The sequence below is a fragment of the Marmota flaviventris genome, chromosome 1, assembly GCF_047511675.1.
Source record: "Marmota flaviventris isolate mMarFla1 chromosome 1, mMarFla1.hap1, whole genome shotgun sequence".
NCBI classification, from domain to species: Eukaryota; Metazoa; Chordata; class Mammalia; order Rodentia; family Sciuridae; genus Marmota; species Marmota flaviventris.
This window is the reverse complement of record NC_092498.1, coordinates 160,999,578-161,025,643: the sequence shown is the minus strand read 5'-3', so window position 1 is coordinate 161,025,643 and position 26,066 is coordinate 160,999,578. Positions and strand designations below refer to the sequence as shown.

General features: G+C 45.1%; 1 protein-coding gene across 2 annotated transcripts in view; it reads right to left on the bottom strand.

Moving 5' to 3' along the window:
• Adamts9 (ADAM metallopeptidase with thrombospondin type 1 motif 9) overlaps positions 1-26,066 on the bottom strand; it is a 157,095-nt gene that overhangs the window by 90,446 nt on the left and 40,583 nt on the right. For both annotated transcript variants that reach the window (XM_027954537.2, XM_027954538.2), the window contains 8 exons: positions 25,888-25,992; positions 20,113-20,258; positions 11,871-12,052; positions 11,645-11,781; positions 9,833-9,950; positions 9,501-9,596; positions 539-705; positions 338-467 (listed from right to left, as the gene is read on the bottom strand). In XM_027954537.2, the coding sequence (XP_027810338.2) occupies positions 338-467; positions 539-705; positions 9,501-9,596; positions 9,833-9,950; positions 11,645-11,781; positions 11,871-12,052; positions 20,113-20,258; positions 25,888-25,992 (1,081 nt within the window). The remainder of the gene's footprint in view (positions 1-337; positions 468-538; positions 706-9,500; positions 9,597-9,832; positions 9,951-11,644; positions 11,782-11,870; positions 12,053-20,112; positions 20,259-25,887; positions 25,993-26,066) is intronic.

Sequence of the window (26,066 nt, the reverse complement as noted above, 5' to 3'; positions counted from 1 at the left end):
GAACTAGAGATCATTATGTTAAGGGAAATAAACCAAACTCAGAAGGTCAAGGGTTGTTTGTTTCTCTCATATATAGAAGTGCAGGCCTGTAATCCCAGGTGCTGGGGAGGCTGAGGCAGGAGAATTGTGAGTTCAAAGCCAGCCTCAGCAAAAGGGAGGCCCTAAGCAACTCAGTGAGACCCTGTCTCTAAATAAAATGCAAAATAGGGCTTGGGATAGGGCTCAGTGGTCAAGTGCCCCTGAGTTCAAACCTGGTACCAAAAATCCTCCTCCTCCTCCTCCTCCTCCTCCTCCTCCTCCTCTTGGAATCCCCACAAAAGAAACCCGCAGGCGGTACCTTGGCAGGGCTTGCTGCATGCCTGCCAGGGGCCGTGACTGTTCCAGTAGAACTGCTGAGGCTTGTCTTCGATGGGAACGTTGAAGGAGTAGCGCACATCGGGGTTGTAGAGCTTCCCCACGGACAGAACCTGCGGGCAGCGAGATGGGGCGGTCAGCCAAGCCCCAGCCCAGGGAGGGGCGTGGCCAGGGCAGGTCCTACCTGCAGCAGCAGCTCCTGCTCAATGCGGTCCGTGGAGTTGATGCGCTCCACCACGTTGTCCGACCCGCTGTACTCAATCACGGCGCTCCCAACGCGGATTTCCCTTTTGGACATGGTGACAACGAAGTCTCCGTTGAGCAGGAATTCGCCTTTACTGCTTGATAAAGCTGTGGGTGAGGACAGAGAACCTGCTGATCCGCTGCCCATGAGCATTGTGTGAAATATGAAATACCCCGATCATCAAGAATGCGAGTAACAGCAGATGTTGGCCAGGGTGTGGGGGAAAGGGTCACTCATGCGTTGCTGGTGGGAGTGCACATTGGTGCAACCACTCTGGAAAGCAGTGTGGGGATTCCTCAGAAAACTAGGAATGGAACCACTGTTTGACCCAGTTAGCCACTCCTCAGTATATACCAAAGGACTTAAAATCAGCATACTACAGTGACACAGCCACATCAATTCACAATAGCTAAGCTATGGAGCCAACCTAGGTGCCATTCAACAGATGAATGGATAAAGAAAATGTGGTATATATATACAATGGAATATTATTCAACCTTAAAGAAGAATGAAATGATAGTATTTGCCAGTAAATGGATGGAACTGGAGATCATCATGCTAAGCAAAACAAGCCAATCCAAAAAAAACCAAAGTCCACATGTTCTCTCTGATACACGCAATTGGAAGTAGGGAGGGAAGAATAGAAGGTCACTGGATGAGACAAAAGGGAATGAAGGGAAGGGAGGGGGATGAGAATGGGAAAGACAGTGGAGTGAATGGGACAGAACTTTCCTGGGTGTTCATATATGAACACACGACCAGGGAAACTCCACATCATGCACAACCTCTAGAATGGGAAGTTAGACTCTATGTATGCATAATAGGTCAGAATATAGTCTACTGCCATGTATACCTAAAAAGATCAAATAAAAAATAGTAAACAAAAGAAAAAGAAAATGAGATCCCACCCTAACAGGCAGAGAGTCCACAGATCAGGGGCTTTGCAGCCCCATAGGCAAGAGCACATTCCTGATTCGCCCAATGCCAGCTGTGTGTCCTTAGGCAATCCACTTTCCCTCTCTGACTCCATTTCTTTAAAATGGAGATTAAAACATCTACTCCTAATGGTGACTATGGAAACCAAGTGGAATAGAGAAGACTAAGAGAAACAGAATACAGGGGTCCTGGTGAGCCTGACGCTCCCTGTAGAAGCCCCACAGTCACAGGACCACAGATGGAAGCAAATGTATTTCATTTGATTTGAAAATGCGTAGCCGTGCGTGGAGAAGGTCTTCAATCCCCTCCCACACAGGCACACTTGATGTATGCCTTCATTACTTGAGCCTGCTGAGTCTTTGTGAGGTCACCTCTGTTTGACAAATGGTGTTATCTGCAAATACACAATGTGATGCTCAGTGCCACCTTTCCAATGAGGCCCAGGGTGGCGGCCAGCCTCACACGTGGCCCTGCGGATCCTTTTTTCCAGGCAGTCACCCTGTCTCGCCCCCCTCCCACACCCAACAGGAATGACTGGGAAAACCAGGGATTGAACCCAGGGGTGCTCAACCACTGAGCCCCATCCCCAACCCTTCTTGTATTTTATTTAGAGACAGGGTCTCACTGAGTTGCTTAGGGCCTTGCTAAATTGCTGAGGCTGGCTTCAAACTAGCAATCCTCCTGCCTCAGCCTCCCAAGCTAATGGGGTTAGAGGCCTGTGCACCATGCCTGGCCTCTCTCTTCCTTTGATCTCTAGTTTTAGGGGAGGCTAGCTGCCAGGTGATGGGATGCCCAGACTGAGGTTCCAGCAAACACCCTGGGGAAGCTCAGAGAACTGAGTCCTTCTGCCAACCAGAGGAGCGTGAGCCAGCCAGGAGCGGATCCTCCAGTTCCAGGGGAGCCTTTGGATGAGACCACAGCCCTAAGTGTCATCACCTCACACTAGCCTTCAAGCCAGAAACACCCCGTTACACTGCTCCCACATTCCCGATGTGAGAAACAGAGACATTTCCTACCCTGTGATGTCGCACTGTGTCTTGAGATAGCTCGTCACACAGTAGCAGTCCCAGACACCTGCCTGGACCATTCTTTTCCAAACTGCAAATGTCACTCAGGGTCAGCACAGATTCCATCTCTTTTCCCATCCTCTTTTTTCTCCATGACCTTTTCATTCTGCACGACTATCGGAGGCCCCCAGGGGCCAGGGTGTGGGCACTGTGGGTGTGGGCACCCACTACTACTGTGCTTCTTAAGGGGAAATAGCAGGTGCTCACTAAACACTTATTTTTTTTTTTTAAAGTGAATGTTCTCCAAATCTTGCAAAAGATAAAAGAATCAGTGAAGCTGAAGAAGTAGAATTGGAAAACTGCTTGGATCAAGTGCCAAAACACTGGCCAGATGAGGAGCTGGCTGAATTGAAGCAAAGATGAAAACTAAGATAATGAAACTCCGAGAATCAGACAGTCGAACGGTGGTTACAGGGGGCTGGAAGGAGGGGGAATGGGGAGAGGGTTCAAAGATGATAAATGTTGCAGATCTGATGTACTGCACGGTGACAATGAGTCCAGAGGGTCGGTCATCAGTGTCATTTCTAGCTGGATGTGCACATGCACAAACACAGGTAAGGAAATGGTCACTATGCTAAAACATGTACATTACTCTGTTTTGGCGACTATTTCACAATGTAGAGTTATATCAAAATGGCAAGCAAGGCGCGGTGGCCCACGCTTGTCATCCCAGCAGCTTGGAGGCTGAGGCAGGAGGATTGTGAGTTCAAAGCCAGCCTCGGCAACTTAGAGAGGCCCTAAGCAACTCAGTGAGACCCTGTCTTTAAATATAATATAAAAAGGGCTGGGGATGGGGCTCAGTGGTCGAGTGCCCCTCAGTATAATCCCCAGTACCAAAAACTAAAATAAAATAAAAATTAAAAGGCTCATGGAGTCACACTCTAAGAGAAGAAGGCACTACTGTCTTGTCATACAAACTGGCTGCAAAACTTACAGAAATATATGTTCTGATGGCTATTGATCTCCAATCTAAAAAACTCGGAATGACTCCAATTAAAATGTAATTTGTTGAATATGAGCTAAAAAGAATCTTATTTGCATACTTTCAGATTTACTTCTCAAGATAAAATTCCAACCATATCTTTTCCTTCTATTTGTGGTAAAACCTTGGTTTTATTTTTAGGGAGCTGGCCTTCTACTTCCCAGTCATCCACTGCTTCGGGGCCATTTAACCTGGAAGGTCATCATGGATTCCCACGCACGGTCCCCTCACCACACCTCCGTGACATCGACTCTGCTATTCCTGACTTAAGGGAGAAACAGGCCTGATTTGGTATTAAATTAACTTCCCGAGGCCAGGTGGCTTCTAATCATGAAAATCTCTCTCCAGAATTTGGGAACCACTAACATTTTCCAAGAAGGGTCTCGGCAAATGTTCAATGAATGAATTTATGCATCCTTTCCTTGGTTTACAAGTGGAAATCAAATTTGTTTAGGTCTGCAGCTTTTAAAAAATTTAAATAGTGGGTCTTGCAAGACAGCCTATGCCTTGGAGTAAAGAAATCATTTAAAAAATTGCTTTTGTAAACCCAAGAAAGATCCCTACCCTTAGTAGGTGTGCTACTGATGAAGTGGTGGTGCACACCTGTCATCCCAGCTGCTGGGGAGGCTGAGGCAGGAGGATCATGAGTTCAAAGCCAGCCTCAGCAGCACTGTCGCCCTCAGCAACTCAGGGAGACCCTGTCTCTAAATAAAATACAAAATAGGGCTGGGGATGGGGCTCAGTGGTCGAGGGCCCCTGGGTTCAATCCCTGGTACCCCCCCAAAAAAATAATAAAGAGCGAGTGATGGATTGAACCTGACACTGGTGACAGGGAGAACAGAGTGCTTCCAGCCCAGTGACTGTCCCCAGTCGGTGTAACCCTCGGGCAGCCCTGTCTCGCTGCAGCCCCTGCAGTGTGAGGCCCACCTGCCATGCAGGATGCCGGAGCTCCAGTGGGTCACTGACTGGACGAGTGGTTTCCATGGCACCTCAGGTGTCCTGGGGCTGCTCCCTCAAGCGGGTCACTTGCACGGTGACGGCATGATGTGCTATCAACCAAATCACCTAATTCTTTCAAGCTAAGTTACGTGCTGGCTATGCCGCTGACGCTTCACTGGAGACGGGGAAGTGGAATGTCACATGCCATCCCCGCCAAGGAAGCCACAGTGGAGCCTTGTCCATGCTCACCGCACGGCGGTGCCGGCAAAGGTTAACCCGGCTTCCTCTCCTAATTACGCCCACCTGGGGGGTGCCATCCTGCACCCTGTTTTTCTTATTTCAGTTCACAGGGAAGGGAGAAGAGGCCAGGAGCTGGAATGCTGGGATTTGCTCTGGTAAACGGCTCCATCCCAGGTACAGGTAAAGCCATCCGGCGAAAGAAAATTTCTGCTTTATCTTTCACTGAATCAGTTTCTGTTTTCCCACTGCCACAGCTAGCCAAGGGCCTGTCATCCCAGCAACTTGGGAGGCTGAGGCAGGAGGATCGCAAGTTTGAGGCCAGCCTCAGCAACTTAGCGAGGCCCTAAGCAACTCAGTGAGACCCTGTCTCAAAATAAAACATAAAAAAGAGCTGGGGATGTGGCTCAGTGGGTAAGCACCTCTGGGTTCAATTCCTGGTACCCCCCCCCCAAAAAAAAAAAAGACAAAAAGAAATGAGCACTTTCCCCAAGGGATAGGCTCAGAACACAGTGAGGCCCTACAACTTGGCTTTCACCCCGTGGCAGGGAGGGGTCTATGTGCAAGGACCACCTTTGACTGGGAGGCTTTCTGCTTCAGTACCTTGTGAAACAAATAGTTTCCTGAAAATCAGAGCCTCCTGCTCCACCTCCCGCTAATGCGATTAGGAGAGCTGATTTCCTGGGGGCTTTCCTCCCCGTTGCACCCATCAGAACCCGATTGCCACAAAGGCGCTGTCTTCTGGAAACTGCTCCCTCATCAAAACACACAGGAAGCGCCTGGCTGGACTGATTTGATAAAACCACCAGGGATCAGGGTGAAGATCGCTTAGCAACAGAAGAGCCGAGAGACGGGCACATGCTTAACCCAGCGCGGGCTGCGGTCCCCTTCCTGCCATATCTCCTCTAAGCCAAGGGTAAATTTCCACGCCCCAGCCTTGATGACATCAAATTGTTCCTGCCTTCTAAGACACCTCTGTGAGGTTCAAAGGCTCTGAGGTCTCTGCTTTCACACTCGACGGACTGTGTCTCCAAATCTGTGCTTGGGCACTTTGGTGTCCAGAGAGACTGTTCTTAGGCCAACAAGGGACATCCTCCTACTATTCCATTAAAGAGCCACGAGTGGCTAGGACTGCCTGTTCCAGATGACAGATCTTCTTTAATTTTGTTTTCATCCTTTGCAAGGAGATTAAGATCCTCTGGTGATGAATAAGAGGTTCTCTGGAGGCCCACCCCAAATTCCAACACCTGACACGGGCTGATTGAGTTGAACGGAATTGAGGCTGCTTAATTGGAGAGCGATCATTTTCCCAAACAGGAGGAGGAGAGAAGAGAATCCTCTTCCTTTGGAGGAGAGGAAAGAAACAGCTCAACATGGCTTTCAGCTAGCAGGAATTCAATTTCCCCAGGAAGCTGAGTGCAGCTGCTTGATTTAATTAGGAAGCAGGGAAGGTCACAGTCACAGGCACAAATTTATAACCAAGTACATGGAGAAAAATCTTTGACCCATTTTGCATCGTGGGGAAATGAGAAATCCTTGAAAATATCATTTGAAAATGGTTTCCAAGAACTTTGTCCATTGTCTTATTTGATTTCTTGCTGTAACTGTGGTGCCAGGGATTGAACCTAGGGCCTTGTGCCTGTTAAGCACATGCTCTACCATAGAGCTATACCCCTCACCCTGGTAATTTTCTTTTTGTTTTAAATTAATTAATTAATTATTTTGGCTCTGGGGATTGAACCCCAGGGGCACTTTTAAGCACTGAGTCACATCCCCAACCCTTTTTTATTTTTAATTTAGAGGCAGGGTCTCCTTGAGTTGCTTAGGGCCTCACTAAGTTGCTCAGACTGGCCTCAAACTCACAATCCTCCTGCCTCAGCCTCCTAGGACTCTGGGATTACAGGTGTGTACCCCTGCATCTGGCTCGTTCATTTTCCTATAATGTTGCCAGATGTTGGGTATTTAGGGTGGCAAAAACCTGAGGCAGCGATAGGGTGCTTAATTACAAGGAAGACTTTTTTATGGTCTTTAGAAGAAGAAATGAATCTAATATCTCCAAGGTAGCTCCGTTCCCCATGAAGCTCACGGTAGGAGCGATGCCTGTTGAACAATTCAGCAATCATTTACTGAGCACCTATCATGTACAGGCTTTGTCTCGGGAGCAAAGATGCAAAGACACAGTCCTGACCTAAAACACTGGTAGTCACATGCACAAATAAGTTCCAAATCTCAATCTCAGTGGAGAACAACACCTTCCTTTCCATTGATCATGTCAAAACCAGAGAGTTTTTGACTCCTTTTGACTCCAAGACATCTTTGGCTATTTTTTTCCCATGTACCTCCATATTTAATCCATCAACAAATCACAGTCAGCTGGGGGCGGTGGCACACTCCTGTAATTGCAGTGGCTCTGGAGGCTGAGGCAGGAGGACTGCGAGTTCCAAGCCAGCCTCAGCAACTTAGTGAGGCCCTAAGCAACTCAGTGAGACCCTGTCTCTAAATAAAGTACAAAAAAGGGCTGGGGAATGTGGCTCAGTCATTAAGCACCCAGGGTTCAATCTCTGGGATCAAAAAAAAAGAAGAAAAAAGTCATGATGGTTTGAACTCTAAAATGTCCCCAGGACCTAACCACATAGGTCCATCTCCACATTCCTGCTTGGGGGAGAGCCATGAACATCTCTCTCTCGGAGTTTTGCAGCAGCTCCCTAAGCCAGGCCACCCCTCTACCCTACGTGCCTGCCCCATCATCTACGAGCACGGTAATGGCCAGAGTTCTCCTTACAGCCTAAGTGTGATTACATCCATCGTCCCTTGATGCAACACCCCCGGGAGCTCCCCAGGTCTCTCAGAGTCCAAGCCCAAGTCCTCACAAGGGCCTTGGGTGAATGGTCTAGTCCTGTTACCTGCTTCCCCACCTCGGACCCCCCTCCCTGCCCACCACCTGCAGTCACACTGGTCCCTGTCTGCTCTGCACGGACCTAGGCACGCTCCTGCCTCAAAGACTTCGCAAGGGCTGTTCCCCCCACTGGAATGTCTTTCTTTGCCCAAGATGGCGCCTTCTGTCTTCCTCCACTCCAAACATTTCAGTCCCATCCTTGATTTTCTTTTTCTTTTTTCCTTTTACTTTGAACCCAGGGCCTCATGCAGGCCAGGCAGAAGCTCTGCTACTGAGCCACACTCCTGCCCTCCCACCCAGCCTTCAGATCCCAACTTTCCTTATCACGCTCTGATTTCTAATCCCACGTATCACCTTCATACTATTATATACTATAAATACTTACATCTTTGTTCGTTTATTAACTTATTCTTTATTGTCTACCTTCTTCCATGGAAATACAGGTTCTAAGAAACAGATTTTATTTTATTTTTTTGTCTCTCTTGTTCACTGTGCCTCAAATAATGCGGGTGCTTATTAAATCAGCGAATGAATGGAGATCCATAGCAGAAAACACTATCAGGGAATCAGGCACGAATATCATGCTTGATTAGGGAGCTCGGCGGAAGGGTCTCTGTCTATCAATGCGCGGGTTCATGGAGACATCTCAAAACACAGATGTAGGTTTTAATTTGATTCAACAAATACTCATTAACTAGCTCAGTGCGTTCAAGTGCTTGGCCTGAGCTTCTAGAGAGGCTGAATTCACATGGATAAATAAATTCCTGCCTGAACACCATTGGAAAGAAAGTATATTAATTGCTTTTAAAAATTGGCTTTTCAGCAAGATTGCCTGCCTGATTTCTTCCCTAGGTACAAGGCATGGCTAGGAAGAGGCCAGCGCAAGGTGACCAGTGGAATCCCTTCCAGTCTTTCTGCTCTCCCATAGGTCCTTCTTTTAAAAGGCAACTGGGTAAATTTATAACAATTTATGGAAGTTTATAGAATAATTAATTGAAGTAAGACTGGTGGGGAAAAACAGGTAAAAATTAACATAGTGCCTTTGGCATGTTGTGCCTTTAATGCAAGAAATAGAAATAAGTTAATGGAGTGGTTAAATATAAGGAAAAATGTGAATTAAGCTCAGGTTGCTGAGGCAGGAGGATCACAAGTTCAAAGCCAGCCTCAGCAATTTAGCAAGGTCCTAAGCAACTCAGTGAGACCCTGTCTCTAAATAAAATATAAAAAAGGGCTGGGGATGTGGCTCAGTGGTTAAGCACCTCTGGGTTCAATTCCCAGTACAGGAAAAAAAAAATGTGAATTAATCCAGAGAGAAGGATGAAGAATCTGTAAAGCAACAAAGTTAGCTATTCTAGTAATGACTTCAGAAAAAATATGTGCCACTACAGAATCTTCTGGAATCACCAGGCATAATAAAATATTGAATAGCCTCCCCCCGCCGATGTTCTGCACTTGGAAGGAGCTGATAAAAAAAAAATTAAGTAATACCTCTAATAAAATATTTGCAAGTCAGTTACCCACAGGAAAGATTTTTCAAAAGCCTCAACGAGACCAATGATTTTTATGCTAAACTTCCAGGGTAAGTCCTTTCAGAATTTGACCTGAAGCCTATCTATTTTGTAAAATCCAGAGTCAATCCCTTGATATTGAACGGGGCAACCACTTAACCCCTGAATCAATATTCTGAGGGGGTTATGTACGAGCGTGAAGTAAAATAATGAATTTCGAGATCAACTGCTTTTATGAAAACCCATCGGAAGGCGTGAGAGAGGAGGGAGGAGTTTGTGCCAACTGCCCCAGAAAACCGGAATGTCTGAAGAAAACGGCAGGGGCACCCCGACTCACCCAAGTAGTTGTCATCTTCCGATTTCCCTGAGAAACTGTGCTGTCGCACATCAATATTGGTAGCACCAGCTGGAATTCGGACCACAGTGTTGTAACCTGAAAAGAATTTAACAAAAATTCAGTGGTTCACTTTCTCTAAGAACGGAAGCCAAGGTGGGCCACAAGGAAATGTGATTCTCATTATTAGGTACTTTACGGCCAGATGGATGAAAATGGACTGTAACCAGATTGATTTTACGCTTGACATTAATACTTTCACATGATATGTACAATTCAACTTAAAAAAAAAAAAAACCTTTTCCTTCTCACAATCTTTAGAAGCAGATTCTTACCATAGTGTACGGTATTGAATGTTCCTGCCACCGTTTTGCATGAAGAATTATCGCCACCACAAACCCCACATTTATCTCTCCGGGCTTTTGAGTTCAAAACATGATCACATCCAGCTTGCTTTAAAAAAAAAAGAAAGAAAGAAAGAAAACATTAGAAATAAATGGTGAAGCATGAATGAGATAATAAAATGGCAACGAATGCGTTTCTTTCAATGATGCAAATTCAAAACCACAAGGAAGAGATGGCCCTTGAAACTTTCCAGGGTTGAGAACTCAAATCATCTATGGGTTTGCCATTTAAAATTTGGTCCAGCAGCCGTGAACATCCTTGATGTTGTTAGGAATACTGACTCTCAGGAGTCACTCAGATCTACCGAATCAGAGTTGGGATTTTAACAAGACTTCATCTGCAGAGAAAAGTTTGAGAAGCACCGAAGAATAAGTAGAGTGGGGCTGGGTGCAGAGACACACACCTGTGATCACCAAGCAGCTCAGGAGGCTGAGGTAGGAGGATCGTGAGTTCAAAGCCAGCCTCCGTAACTTAGCAAGGCCCTGAGCAACTCAGTGAGAACCTGTCTCTAAATAAAATACAAAATAGGGCTGGGAATGGGGCTCAGTGGTCAAGTGCCCCTGGGTTCAATCCCTGGAACAACAACAACAAAAAAGAAAAAACACACACACCCCCAACAAAGAATAAGCAGAGTAAATGAGAAAAAGAAGGAGTGGGGTGGTGAGAGGCTATATTTAATTAAGGAGCTCTGGCTCTACCTTAGGGAGGAGCTGCTGACACTCCCTGCTGCTGGACCATTTAGCAACAAGAACATTTGTTGACATTTTCCAAATTGTTTTTCAAGAGAAGTTGGGAATTTTGGATATTATGCAAAATCCCCCATGTTTAAATCCTGGGCTGAGCTTGCAGGGGAAAGCATGACTGACAGGTGGCAGCTTGAGACCTTGGCTCCATCCCTGGCCTCTGGAATCTGCAACATGGATCAGTACAGACTGAGCCCTGAGGCCAACCCTGGCAACAACCTGCAGAACTGGGGAGGAGAGGCCACAGGCTTGTCCCTTTTGTCCCTCTGTGTGAACCACTCTTTGAGAAAGAGCTCAAGATGTTGCTATGGATTGGACGGAACAGGGGACCTGCCCTGCAGGTGCAGGCTGGGAAGGGGTGAGGCTCTTAGGGGCTCTGTGCATCAAATCCTTGTCCCCGAGGAACTGTCATCTGCATCTGGACCACACTCAGGGAGAAACACATCACCTGAATGAACCTGGCACAGTTAGCACTAGTTTCTGGTCAGCGAGAACTGCGAAGAGGTACCAAGCTCTCCGAAAGTCACAGAGACGTTGCTGTCTGCCAGAAGTGTCTCAATTTACCTTCCAAGAATAATTAACAGGCACGTCTCAGGTGGAAGCAATTATGGTTAAAATCACAAAGAGGAATCTGAGCGAGGCCAGCTCTTCTCCTGACATTTTTCTGGAACACAGTTATTCACTGTAGGAAATGCTGTCAGAGAGCATTTGGGTTTAACCTTGGACTCAGGTCACACTAAAGGAGCGTAAATTAGCATAATAAACCTTCAGGGAGATCTGGGGGCCCCCATAGAGGCTAAAAATGTCAGGAAAAACCCAGGGCAGTGGTTCTTAAATTTTGACAGAGCATGGGTCAGAATCAGATGATACTGGCCGCCGCTCATGCTGGTCCAGGGACCACACTTTGAGAAGCCCTGCTCAGGACTGCGTGCTGTTCTATCAAGAAAGCCATAAACCACAATCCACAGCACCATGAAGAGAAGGCCATCTGGGACTCACCCTGCAAAGGCCTTGGACACAGATGTCATTGGTGTCCTGGCCACAAGGCGTTCCATCGACTACTCTGTCCCGGAGCTGGTAGTAGGCGGTGTTCCCGGCCACTCTGCAGAATAGCTTGCAGCGGTCCTTCATCAGAACTGCAGGGGAGACGTCATTCCATGGGACATGTGTGCGCCTGGACCAGGGCCAGCCCGCCATCCCGGGGCCCTCGCCCGCAGGCACTTACTTCCGCTGTACTTGGGGACCCAGCGCACATTAGGGTGCAGACCGTTGATGTTAAAATGCTTCCCGTCAAAGTGCGCACACTGCTCATCGCGGAAGTCTCGCTTCTGCTTGAGGCAGGGCTCCGTGTTGCAGGACTTGAACTTCATTCTGCGCCCCACGCAGTACTTGCCACCGTTTTTGGGCCTGAGAAAATATAAACATGCACATATGCGCACTGTGTTATAATGGGTTTCTCTGTACATCTCTATCCCATTCATGACTTCCTGTGATGGAGAGAAGCAAACTGGCGGTGGCAGATGACCCAGGGAAGCCCAGGGGCTCCGGATTCTGGGTTTGCATTCTGCTCTCTATTAAAGATGCCGGCATTAATTTCACATAGACCATGGAGGCCCATCTGGGCAACTCTGGCAAGCCTCGGCATTGACATCTGTGAAATGGGCTGTTGCCACCTTGCAAGGCTATTGGTCAGCATAAGAGGGTACAAAATACAAAACACAAAGCCTGGATTTATGAATTGTGGTGTTTTGGGGGAGTCCTCTTTCTCCTGAACATTTGCAGTCCTTTGATTTTAAAAACACTAATGGCGAGAGAGTGCCACCCAGCAGGTGGATTGCTCACCGACTGCCACCTGGACCTTCAGATGCAGTCACGGGAGGCCAAAGGATGCGCCCTTCCACCTCCACTCCTCCGGCACCTCCCTTCCTGTTTCCTGGCCACTGTTGGTTTAGTTGGTTTGTTTTACAATAAAATGGAAGAAAGGGCACGTGTCCCCTTATGGACTGACTCGAATCAAGAGGAGGACATACTGGCTTCATTATCTTTGTGGGACCGTGAAGCCATGGACAGCACCACAGTGCAGATTTACCCTTGGCCTGCAGTCCTACACCAGGTGTGACCTGGAGGGGACACCACACCACACAGCGACCAGCAGTCAGCAGCTGGCCAAATTCACCACGGAAAAGGGGGAGATCATGGAATCGCAGGATGCTGGGGCCACCCACCAGGGCCGGAACAGCTACCCCGGGACACCCCAGAACTGGAAAATTTCACCTTTTTTTTTTTTTAAACAATGAATTTGTGAGAGTGATCCTGACTGTAAGAGTGCTTTGTTTTGCTTTGTTTTCTCAAATAGGGTTTCTAGGATATGGGAAATAGCTCCACAGACATAAAACATGGAATGAGATGCAGCCAGAGTGCTGGAGCAGAACCTGGATTCCAGTCTCGCCCTGTCCTCACTGTGTAGCTCTAGACTAAGTACCCAACCTCTCTGAACCTCGACTTATCCCTTCCTTTGAAATGAATGTTGCTAATGGATGATGGAAAATGTTAGCTACTGTGACATTATGTGTCAACATTGCCCAGTCTAATCTGAGTGTAGCCAGCAGTCGGTTTGAGTACCAACTCTGGACATGGAAAGGCAACTCAATGCTCCTGAAGAGTGGCCAGGACTCAGGAAGGGGCCCTGGGGGAAGCCTGGCCTCATACTGCTATAAATGTGCTCCTTAGATCAAAGATTGTAAAGTAAGGAGAGAGCATAGTTAAAAGCTTGGAGTCTTGGGGCTCCATCTTTATGTGAAAGAAATGTGAGGCTTCTGGATGAATCTGAGGAGCTTATCAGGAGTCGGATGAATATTTGCCATTATTTATCATGAAAAAGCGAAATCTAAGAATACAAACTGCAATGTCACTCAGCAGTGTCTATGTCTGACTGTTTCCCTGTTCAATACAACTAAGTCCATGTGCTTTGAATCTGTAGTATGCACTTGACTTTCATTTATTGCCCAAGGGTAGGCAATAAATGTACTTTGAAACCAGAAGACAGGAGGTTCAGAGAAGTTAAGTACTTTGCCCAAGGTCACACAGCCAATAGAGGAGCAGAGTCAGGACTAGAATCCAAGTTGTCCAGGATTTTGCTCTGTGCTCTTTCTGCTCTGCTCCCCAGAAACTGTGAGTCTTGGCTTTTTGGTTTTATAGCCACTTAGAGATGCAGGCTTGGTTTCCTGGATACCAGACCCTTTCCACCTCATGCATAAAACATCACGAATTACACATGAATAACTCATTAGGCCCATGTACCTGCTCAGGTAAAACCTGTTCTAAATGTATTAAAGAGGACCCCCTTCAAGTTTTCCTGAGGTAGGAACTATATGGAAAGTCTCTTAATGTTCCAACTGACTGTGGTAGAATGATTATTAATTGCCCCAAAGTATCTCGTATTTCTTTCCCCTTTGAAAACAACATTTTTAAGCAGATTTTTTTGTTGTTGTTCTCTTATGTACCATCTTGGCTGATCCTTGAAATTTATTAGTAGTTTCCAACTTTGCATATTTGGAGTATGAGGAAATAGCAAGCTATGATTTATTTCTATTAAAACATTTTAAGATAAACAACATGTAAGAACCACTATCTGTAAGAGGAAGCCCTGCTAGGGGCTATTTCCATGGGTTCTAGAAACAGAGGGTCTGAATTCCAGCTCTGCATTAACAACATACCATCTCAGGCCAACGGGTTCACCCCACTAAGCCTCAACTTTTCAGTCCGTAAAAGGGAGAAAACACCCACCATCTACTCCATGGGGCTGTAGGGAATGTTAACTTCATCATTACATTCAAAGCACTTGAACATGGCTTTGCATACTGTAAGTGTTTAATAAACACTTAGCTATTACAGGGTATGGCAAAATATGGTCCATGAACCAAATCTGGCCTGCCACATGGCTCATGGTTTCAGACTGATTATCATTTTAAAGAAACTGGAGCATCACAATAGCTAAGCTGTGGAACCAACCTAGGTGCTCTTCAACAGATGAATGGATAAATAAAATGTGGTCTATATACACAATGGAATATTACTCAGCCTTAAAGAAGAATGAAATTTGCTGGTAAATGGATGGAACTGGAGACTATCATGCTAAGTGAAATAAGCCACTCCCAAAAAACCAAAGGCTGAATATTTTTTTCTGATATGCAGATGCTAACTCACAGTAAGTGGGCAGGGCTAGGGAAAACAGAGGTACTTTAGGTAGAGGGGAGTGAGCCCTTTTCTAATATTTTATTTAGAGACAAGGTCTTGCTGCATTGCTCAGGGCCTCACTAAGTTGCTGAGGCAGCTTTGAACTTGTGATCCTCCTCCCTCAGCCTCCCAAGCCACTGGAATTACAGGCTTGCGCCACCACACCCAGCCTTCATATGACTTTAATGAATGTAAATGTGCCCTTCTGAACCATATGGCATTTCTTCTTAGACAATGTGGTTTCTGCTGAATTTGCATGGTACTGTGAGCTAGGGAAAGCTTCAGCCAGCTGAACTAAATCTTTCATCATGGAAAAATTAAACTTATAATTTAATAATTTAACTGGATAGAAGGGTAATGTTTCCATGTAGGCAAAACCCCCAAATTATAGGAAATTTAGCTTTAAAAATAATATCCACCACATTTTCTAACTATTAAGATCCTTTAAAGATATTGCATGCCAGAGATAGGTGGGAAGGACTGAAGGAAATTGCTAGAGTCATTGTTATCTTGTACAGCCAAGTTGGATCTTTCCTCTGGCACATTACACAACCATGACCTATAAACAGAGAGGAAGTTTGGGATGATGTGTGGCCAAAGTTAAGAAGGGATTTTTGCAAAGATCATCACAGGTGTATTCTACCTTTAAGTAAGATTTCATCAGCAGTTGCTATATCTAGCAGGAAATATGTAGTTCATGATCCCTTTTCTCATATCTGAGTTTATTATAATTTCCATCAGTCTCTTAATTTAAAAGTAAAATAGTAGCATGAAAAAGGAAAGTTCTTTGCTTTACCTAGAGAATTGGCACGACTTTCTTTTTTCTATTTTGACAGACTGGAGCAATTCTATTACCTGTTTTGTTTCAGCTACCAGGAAGCTCAAGGCCAAATTTTGAACACAAAGTAATAACCAAAGGGCCCAGCAGCCTGATGATACATCTTCTAGCTCCAACGCTTGGTCTTATTTTGATGTTCTAACTTTTACATTTTCTGGTGGGCCCAGTTTAGATTTTACTCTTTCACGTGTTTCTTATGGGTCAGGAGACCCACGTAATTAATTGTCCAATCCAGGACACTTTTCACAGGAGTGAAAATAAGAGCTATTAATAATTTCCCCAGGGGAACAGACATAAAGTGGGATTAACCTTACAAACCAAGACATGTGGGCATCTTATTATGTACAGGGTGGATCAAATGGAGAGTTAAAAAGTCAGGCACGGTGGTGCACCTGTGATCCCAGCTGCTCGGGAGGCTGAGGCAGGAGGAGCCCAAGTTCAAATCTAGCCTCAGCGACTTAGCGAGGCCTTAAGCAATTTAGTGAGACTCTGTCTCTAAATAAAATGTAAAAAAAGGGCTGAAGACATGGCTCAGTGGTTAAGCAGCCCTAAGTTCAATCCCCTATACCATTAATGAACAAACAAACAAAAAAGCAAGCAAGCATTTTAAGACAAATATCAGGCCTCCACCTGTAGTAACATATACCAGTTCAACCCAAAACTTGGGGAAAGCTACTTTTCTTACCTTTTTTTTTTTTCTTTTTGCTGTACCGTGGATTGAACTGAGGGCCACTCGACCACTGAGCCCCATCCCCAGCCCTATTTTGTATTTTATTTAGAGACAGGGTCTCACCGAGTTGCTTAGGGTCTTGCTTTTGTGGAGGCTGGCTTTGAACTCACAATCCTGCTGCCTCAGCCTCTGGAGCTGCACCTGCACTATGTATCTTCTATGACTTTTTTGATTTCAGGGCAGAGGGAGAATTCTAAAAATATGGCATAAAATTTCCAGAGACTAACTAAATACATTCTTAAATCACATCGATACTGTTAAAATGCTAAATAGAACAATCCAGTGTCCCTAGGAGACACATGTATCGGACCCTAAAAATGGAGCTTACCATGTATTCTAAAGGCTCATCCAACTGAGAAAAAGAGGATTCCCAGGGAGGAGGGACTGTTCCCCTCAAGATCCTTGTGAAACACGAAACCATGGGTCCTGATAACGGAGCCAGAAGAAACCACTTCCACCTTGTACAAAGTGAGCCCTCTGCTCTGAAGTTCTCTGAACAAGCTTTTGCCCTGAGATTGGGATGGGATTTTCTCTGCTTTGTGTCCCTTTCACTTTTCCAATGCACCCCCCCCCCCCAAGTATTCAGAAGCAGTCTCCTTTCCTCAATTAACAGGAGCACCCTAAAGAGCAAATAACTCGGAGGAGTTTCAATGGCACGATGTGGCTCTGACCCTCAAGGAGGTGGATTGTACTTTTCCCCCCAAGTCTCTCCCAGCACACAGCAAGGACAAAGGCCTCTAATTGAGGTCTTTAATGATAGGCTCTTAACTTCTGAATGGGAGGATCTTTGTTTCACTTTGAAGCTCAGACTCCTTTTGGTGAGAGCTTCACACTGGGGTGATTTTCTTTGTCTGCCCTTTCCAATTAGGGAGTGATTTATCTCTCTTCACTTTCCTCATTTCTTCAAGAATGGCTTTAAGACTTTAAAAAAAAAAAAATCCCAACACAAAACCAAACCAAAAGGTCACTTCTTTTGGAATGGAATATTCTGGAATCAGAGTTTAAGAAGCACTTATAAAGCATCTACTATTCGAAATATAGCAATACAGCACTTAGTATAATTTGGTTTCAAGGTAGGCACCTGATGAATTTTAATTCGTTAAAAATAATCACTGGATTTGCTGCTAACAGCAAAGGTCTTGTTGATGTTCATTGTTTGTTTTGTAGTTGTAGATGGACAGGATGCCTTTATTTTATTTGTTTATTTTTATGTGGTGCTGAGGATTGAACCCAGGGCCTCATACACGCTAGGCAAGTGCTCTACACCCTGAGTGACAGCCACAGCCCAACAGCAAATGTTGATCAAAAGACTTGATTTTAAACTTCAACAATACAGGCAGCTAGGATATATAGTTAGGTTTAAAAAAGTAACACGAGCCTCACTTTAAATTATGGGATACTGATTTCATATAATACACACAAGATCCGCAATCTATTTGAAAAGTCTGAATTGACACACATCAAATTATTTTTTGGCATATATAAAAAAAAGAAAAACATTATTTTTCAGCAGAAAGTTCTTAAGGGGGTAAGAAAAATGGTGTCAAAAACTTTCAAGTCATACCTTTTTGAATTTTTCTGAACATGAACACTATTTCTCCTACTATAAAAATGCAAAGTATGTGCTATGAGATATATGCTATGTAGAAAGTCTAATGTTTATTCATTTTTACCTATAGCTACAATGTTAGTGTTATGAACCAGTTTTGGGGCTTTTTTCTTCCTTGGAGACCATTTTGTGTGTGTGTGTATGTGTGTGTGTGTGTTGCTGGGGATTGAATCCAGGGCCTTGCGCATGCAAGGCAAGCGCTCTACTAACTGAGCTCTATCCCTAACCCAAGACTAATATTAAGCAGACAAGATACACATACTGCACTGTGAGCAAAAATAAATTGATCATTATTTATTATTTGTACCATAGAATATTTACTTAGACCATTGCTTATAAACCAGTGGATTATAGCTCTGTTATTTCTTGTAAATAAAATGCAGATTTTTCTTATACAAAAAACATATTGTCAACATTAGATTTGAGCAGCACCCAGCACAATTGTACCACTTTTACTCTAAAATAAACATTTTTTGTTTTTTTTGTACTGGGGATGGAACCCAGGGACACTCGACCACTGAGCCACATCCCCAGTCCTTTATATATTCTATTTTGAGACAGGGTCTCGCTGAGTTGCTTAGGGCCTCACTAAGTTGCTGAGGCTGGCTTTGAACTTGCCATCCTTCTGCCTCAGCCTCCAGAGCTGCTGGGATGACAGGTGTGCATGATGATGCCCAGATAGGATAAACTTTTATAGTCTGCTAGCTCTTCATTCTTTTTTTACTTCTCTCCACAACTGAGTTTGCTATCACTAATCAAAAGTGTTAAAAAAATAAATAAATGAGTACTTCAAGGCAGACTTGTTTTACATGATCCCAAAGTAGATGGGCTGGGTGCAGTGGTGCATGCCTTCAGTCCCAGCTACACAGAAGGCTGAGGCAGGAGGATCCCTTGAGCCCTGGAGCTGGGGACCAGACTGGGCAACAGAGGGAGACTTTGAATCAATCAATCAATCAAAGTCATTGATTTATACATCTGAAGCTACCCCTACACTGTGAAGACTCCTTGGGTTCCCAGTCTATATAGATGCAATGACAAATCCAAGAAGTGACATGTAAACCATTACTTCCGACATAAAGATATGATTTACTGTCTACTCCCCTGACAAACACATAGTAAATGCTGGAAAAAACCACAAGATCCATGGCCTTATTGGAAATATAAGTGCTAGCGAGGCTAGGCTGGCAGAGGCTGCAGGGTCACATCTTGAGAACTGAAAAGCAGGTCAACTCCCCACCTGGACACAGTCAGGCTATGGGATAGGAACCCCAGGAGTCTCACCTATAAATTTAGACTGATTCAAAAGGTAATTCCCTGCAGTGGAACATGCCTGTAATCCCAGCAGCTAAGGAGGCTGAGGCAGGAGGATTGCAAGTTCAAGGCCAGCCTCAGCAACTTAGTGAGGCCCTAAGCAACTCATTTATAGCAACTTATATATATATATATATATATATATATATATATATATATATATATATATATACTTATATTTATAGAGACCCTATCTCTATAAATAAAATATAAAAAAGGGCTGGGGATGTAGCTCAGTGGTTAAGCACCCCTGGGTACCAAATAATAATAATAATAATTATTATTATTATAATTATTATTATTACTATTATTCCCTGACCTGTGGCTCCAGGATATCTGGGGTCTGCTGCTCACAGCCATAAAGGATCCTGGGAGCCTTTGTGGCATCTCAGTGTTATTTAACTGAACTCTGGATGAATATGCCTTGTGTATGTTTTAAAAAGTTCCTTGTGCAAGTAAGTGTGCCCTCCATGAGCAAGCTGGCCCATGCTCCAGGTGGCACTGAGACCCACCTGACTGCCCAAACCGGGAAGCAGACCCACCATCCCAGGACTGCCAATTGCTTGGGAGACCAACCTAACACTGAAGGACCTGGGGGGCTAAATAAGGAGAAGATCGAGAGGTGCCTGGAGTTACCTGCTGACTATTTTGGACCATGTTCCTGTCAGCCTCCTGCTACCCCGCCCCCACCCCCCCACCCTTCCCCCCACCCCCTGGCAGTCAACGATAATTCTAGAGCTTACTCTGGTCGGTTGCACTCTCGGATGGCTGTTTTGATCCCTCCTCCGCATGTTCTTGAGCAGGTTCCAAAGTGACTCCAACTTCCCCAGGATCCATCAGTCGCGGGGACCTCCATTTCTTTGGGAACACAAAATCCATACTTGCAGTGCTGTATTTAATAAGGGCGACAGTGAGGGAGGGCTGGTGCCAGGAGTCACTGCAGGACCCTGTCTTCTTAAACATACCGTCCTTCCTCTCTCATCTCTTTATTCTTTATCATAGTTTATGAAATGCTGCGCATGTGCCATCTATGGGGAGCGTGAGCTCTGTGAGGATTTAGCCCTGTAAGGATCTTAATTTTAGGCTGGGTCTTCAGGTATAGCTTGCTTGTGGGGGAAAAAAAGCCAGTTGAGTGAGGGGCTGCAGGCTGGCAGGGCGACTCCAGTGGCCAGCTTTAGACTGCTTAAGTCTCCAGCTTGGAAAAATGCAGAGTGGACATGGGCAGGTGGTGGTAGGCAGGACAGGACAAAGTGAGCTTTGCATATGGACCTCCATTCACAAGGCCTCCGGTAAAATAGCAATGCTTTCCTGTTTTTCTCATCTTTATTTTTTGTACCAGGGATTGAACCCAGGGGTGCTTAACCACTGAGCCCCATTCCCAGCCCTATTTTGTATTATATTTAGAGACAGGGTCTCCCTGAGTTGCTCAGGGCCTCACTAAGTTGTTGAGGCTGGCTTTAAACTCACGATCCTCCTGCCTCAGCCTCCCAAATCTTATTGAGGCTCTAAGCAATTCAGTGAGACCCTGTCCAGCTCCCCTTGGATTTGAAAACCCAATTTTAATTCACCAGGGAAGAGGGAGGGGAAAAAGTAGTTACATGATTTCTATAAACTCACTTCAAGAAAATACTTAGGATCAGGAAGTAACAAAGGGCCCTCACAGGGTCCCCTAAAGTTGATTCCTTTGTTATTGTTGCTGCTGTTACTAAGGCTTCAGCTTCTGCAGCCTGGAGCAGGAGGGAGGCCATGATTTTAAAAGAATCATAAAAAATAAAATAGGGGCTGGGCTGGGGCTCAGCAGCAGGGTGCTTGCCTTGCACACGTGAGGCCCTGGGTTCCGTCCTCAGCACCACAGAAAAATAAACAACAAAAAAAATAAAGATATTACAAAAATAGAATTAAGTTAAACTCCTCAGCAGGACAGGGAGTGGCCCACGAGGACCCTCTGCCATTGTGGGGGTGGCAAGCCCTGACACAAAGGTCACCGAGCAGTGGACAAAGGAAGAGTGGCGGCAGTGGCTGCAGGAGGGTGACACCCCGCCGCTCTCTCAGATCTCTGGAGTGGAGCAGCCTGTGGCTGTGTGACGGATCTCAGGGGGACAGAGCCGCCTCTGGAGGGCGGAGGCAGAGGCTCCAGGCTGGGCAGAGCGGGGCCAGGGCGTCTCCATGGGAAGAGTGTCCCTGTCCACTGAAGGCCGTGGCTTGGCTGTTTGGAGGTGCAGCCCAGCCTGTCCCTGGCAGTCCCCGTCTCCTCCTTTGACCTGATCCCCTCCAGCGTCTGAGGACAGCAGACGTCCTTCTCCCTGGGCTGTCTGGCCAAGCTGCGGTGGCCCACGCTACCTGACATCACTGATCCTGTCTCTACTGTCACACTCCCTGGGGTGCCTGTGCACAAAGACAGGCAAGAGGGCAGCTGGGCCTGGAGCCCCCGCCCAGGAGGAGCTAACCAGGCCCAAGAGAGGACGGAGAATTCTAGAAGCACACTAAAGCATTTTGGAAACAAAAATCGAAATAAATCCTAATGGTATTTAACCCAGTATATCTAAAAACATTATTAATTCTACATGCAGTCAGTATAAAAATTACTTTGATTTTTCTATTTTATTGTCAACTATTGCTGTTAATCCCTTACCATGCCAAATCTAGAAATCAGACATTATCATAGGTATGTGTGCCTAGGAAAGACATTATATATATCACATGTTTGAAATGTTATATATGAATGTATAGACATATATGATATTGCTAATATATGTTTATATATTATATGTGTATGATGTATGTGTGTATAATTATACACACATATGTATGATTATATATGCACATATATGCATAATCATACACCTACCTAATATGTATAACATTATAAATATATATTACATATACATGCATATATTCCATGTATATACATGTTATATACACATATATATTTTATACACATAATATGCATGTAATATATGAATATATAGATGTAATATACATGTGATATATGTATATTCACACATATATTACAATTATAAATAATAAACATATATATTACAAATATTATGAATGACATACATAAATATTATATGTATACTTATGTGCATACACATATACTATATGTGATATAAGATATGTATGTCATATATGTATATGTGTGTATATGTATATGTATACATGCATATACTATATGCAACACATAACATCATAATAACATATATATTAATAATTATTGATGCTATAATAATCACATACAATATACCATCACATATAATATACCATATATCATCATATTATGTCTATCACTATATAAATAATAAATAATGTTGATATACACTCAGTACCACCCAATATCTCAAACACTTGCAAAGTATCAGGGAACCTAGGGCCTCACACATGTCCTGGGTCTGATGACAGAATGAGAGGCGGCCACTGCAGGAAGCTTTCTCTTGCCCTCTAGGGTCCACAACCTGGCTGTATTTTGCATGTCAGTGCACCCCAGACCAGACTGGCATTTCAAGTGCATGGTAGCCACACGTGGCCACACCCAGGACCAAGCAGCCTCGGGTCAAAGGTCAACAGATCAGCAGGCCTCTGCTGTAGCGGTGGCTCCTAGAAACTGGCTCTGTGGCCCAGGGCAGGGTGGGAGTCTGTGTCCACAGCTGGAAAGGGAGCCCCTCTGACCAGGCTGTCCTGGGTCTGATGACAGGAGGCCTTGGGAACAGCTGAGCACAGGGTGCAGCTTAGGTAGGATTGGGGTGCCGGTGGGCATCCACACTGACCAGGGCCGGGCACTGCTCTGAGCAGGTTGACTATCCCGGTTCCAAAACGCAAAACCCAGAAGGCCCCGAATCCCAGACTTGTTAAGGGTGGGCACGAGGCCACGGTCACGGTTCCCCACTGGGCTTGACGTGGTGGGTGCTGATCAGAACCAAGGGAGACCAGAAATATCGTGGACAACTGTCCTCAATCTGTGTGTCCAAGGTGCACAGGACCTGGGTCCCGTCACCAAGGTGCTCACTACGTGCATGTGAATATCCCACAGTCCAAGAAAACTCTGGAATCTGAGCCCCTTCAGACCTCCAGCCCTTCAGATAAGGGACTAGCATGACCTCCATTTCTTTTTTTTCCCTTAGTTGTAGATGGACACAGTACCTTTATTTTATTTATTTTTATGTGGTACGAGGATGGAACCTAGGGCCTCACACATGCTAAGTGTTCTACCACTGAGCTACAACCCCAGCCCCTAATATCCTCAGCCCTTTTTTATATTTTATTTAGAAATAGAGTCTCACGGAGTTGCTGAGGCTGGCTTTGAACTCGTGATCTTCCTGCCTCAGCCTCCCGAGCTGCTGGGATTACAGGCATGAGCCACATAATAGCTCCATAACTTGTCTAGTTTTTGTATCATATAAAGAGGCAATTTGCTTAAAACACAATAATTGGATTGAACCTGAACAAAATTCTTAACTAACACAAAATCAAGGTGAAATTCAGCCTTCCCATCTTGCTACCAGGAATCCAAAACAGAGAAAGAAACTCAGAGGAATAGGGTGATACAAGCTGGGGATGTTTGGGAAATATGTTTAAACAAAACAAAACAAAACAAAAACTGGCTGGGCACAGTGGCAATCACAGTGGAGCAGGCCTGTAATCCCAGCAGCTCAGGAGGCTGAGGCAGGAAGATCACGAGTTCAAAGCCAGCCTCAGCAACTTAGTGAGGCCCTAAGCAACTCAGTGAGACCCTGTCTCTAAATAAAATATAAAAAGGGCTGAGGATGAGGCTCAGTGGTCGAGTGCCCCTGGGTTCAATCCCCAGTATAAAACAAAAAAAACCCTCAAACTATTTACCAGGCAAATCCGACAAATCTTAATTCTATATGGGAATTGCCATTACATCATAACAAAGCTTTAAGTGGCTGGTGGATGGAACTAGAGCCAAAAAAAGTCAGCCTTTCTTAAAAGTGTCCCAAACTATTTAGCTGATATTTTATATCCATGCATCTATCTAAGAGGTTGGAAGGTAAATGTGGAGGCCAACTTCAATTCAAGGATTCTCTGGACTCAAAAAACAGGGTTAAAATGAAATGTTAATGGACTTAACAAGAGAGCACAGCAAATAAAGAGACATTAGTGAGTCATTCATCAAAATAACACTGTGTCAGCAGCCCAAGATGGATTACTACGGAGGGAGCAGGGCAGAGAGAACAGAAAGAAAAAAAAAATTAACCCAGCGGCAACGGGAGTTGGAATGCTGGCATGCAGACCGGAGACCCACACGGCCAATTCTGTGAAATCAACACTAAACAAGAAAAATCACAAGGCACTCCTATGCCAGCCTGGGTACCTTCTCCAGCATTTGCAAAATGCATGATCTTAAGAGTACCTGTACATCCCCACACCTTCAGTAAAAGCCGTTAGACTTGGCCACTCTTCTAGAATACTATTAAAATGGACCTATTGTGCTGGTACGGTGATGCACACTTGTCAGCCTGGCGGCTCAGGAGGCTGAGGCAGGAGGATGGCGAGTTCAAAGCCAGCCTCCGCAACTTAGCGAGGCCCTAAGCCACTCAGTGAGACCCTGTCTCTAAATAAAATACAAAATAAGGCTGGGGATGGGGCTCAGTGGTTAAGTGCCCCTGAGTTTAATCCCTGGTACAAAAAAAAAAAAAATGGGGAAGTGGGAGTAAAACCCTGTTATCAATTAAGATCCCTTTGAAGGAGCCATTCTGGGTCCTAATAATTCTACAAAGTAAAAGGAAAGAAGATGAATGAGAATGAAGAGTTATAAACGTGAGTAAGATAGCTAACGGGTAGAAGAACTACCTACATATAAAGACGACAAATCTCAGAAATAGAATCCAGCGACTGGATCACTGTCAATGCTAAATGCATTCATCCTTACAGAATTACAAAATAAAAAGAAAAAAAAAAAGAATCAGGATTTATCTCTCAAACTTTGTGCCACCAAATTTTGGGGGGGAGGGATGATGATATCACTAACTCATGACTCTGATTTTTCGATGCACACAGGACAGGAGGGTAAGTTAATCATACCCCTAGGTGCGTGGGACACAGCTGTCCCCGGGCCACACAAGGAGTGGATTTCGTTTAGTTATTAACAAAATCACTGGGAACCATGACAAGTAGTAGCTCATGAGAATCTGGACTTGGATATGTACCAAGTGACATCATCTCTCCTTAAAGGGAACAGCAGAGGCTGGCAAGAGCCTGGTGTCACAGGAGAGGACAGAATCCGTTCTCTGCACCTCCTGATTCTGAGATGCTCCGTCAAGTTTGCAGTGCCGCTCTCAAAACAGAAAGCAAACAATCCAAAAAACACTCCTGCACACGGCATTAGAATTTCAGAATGGCTCAAATGAGAGAAGTGTTCAATTGGGAGACTGTCCCCACATGCAGGCAATAATGATCTCTGGTGTCAGGATCATGCCATCATGTGAGTCTCACATTTTCAAAAGCTCCCTGAACCTTTCTCTGCAGCCCCAGGGTGGGGAGAGGCAATGGGGGGTACTTGCCTTTCCAGGCTCACACTCAGTCCCGTCGGCCCAGGGCGTGTGCTGAGTCCGGCAGCCTTTGTGAGCCCCATCCACGTTATTGCACCAGAGCCGTCTACACTGCACCTGCTCGATTCAGTTGAATGAAGAGACAGTGGAATTAAGACAGAATCTTTCAATGAATGCTTTGCCAAAGGTAT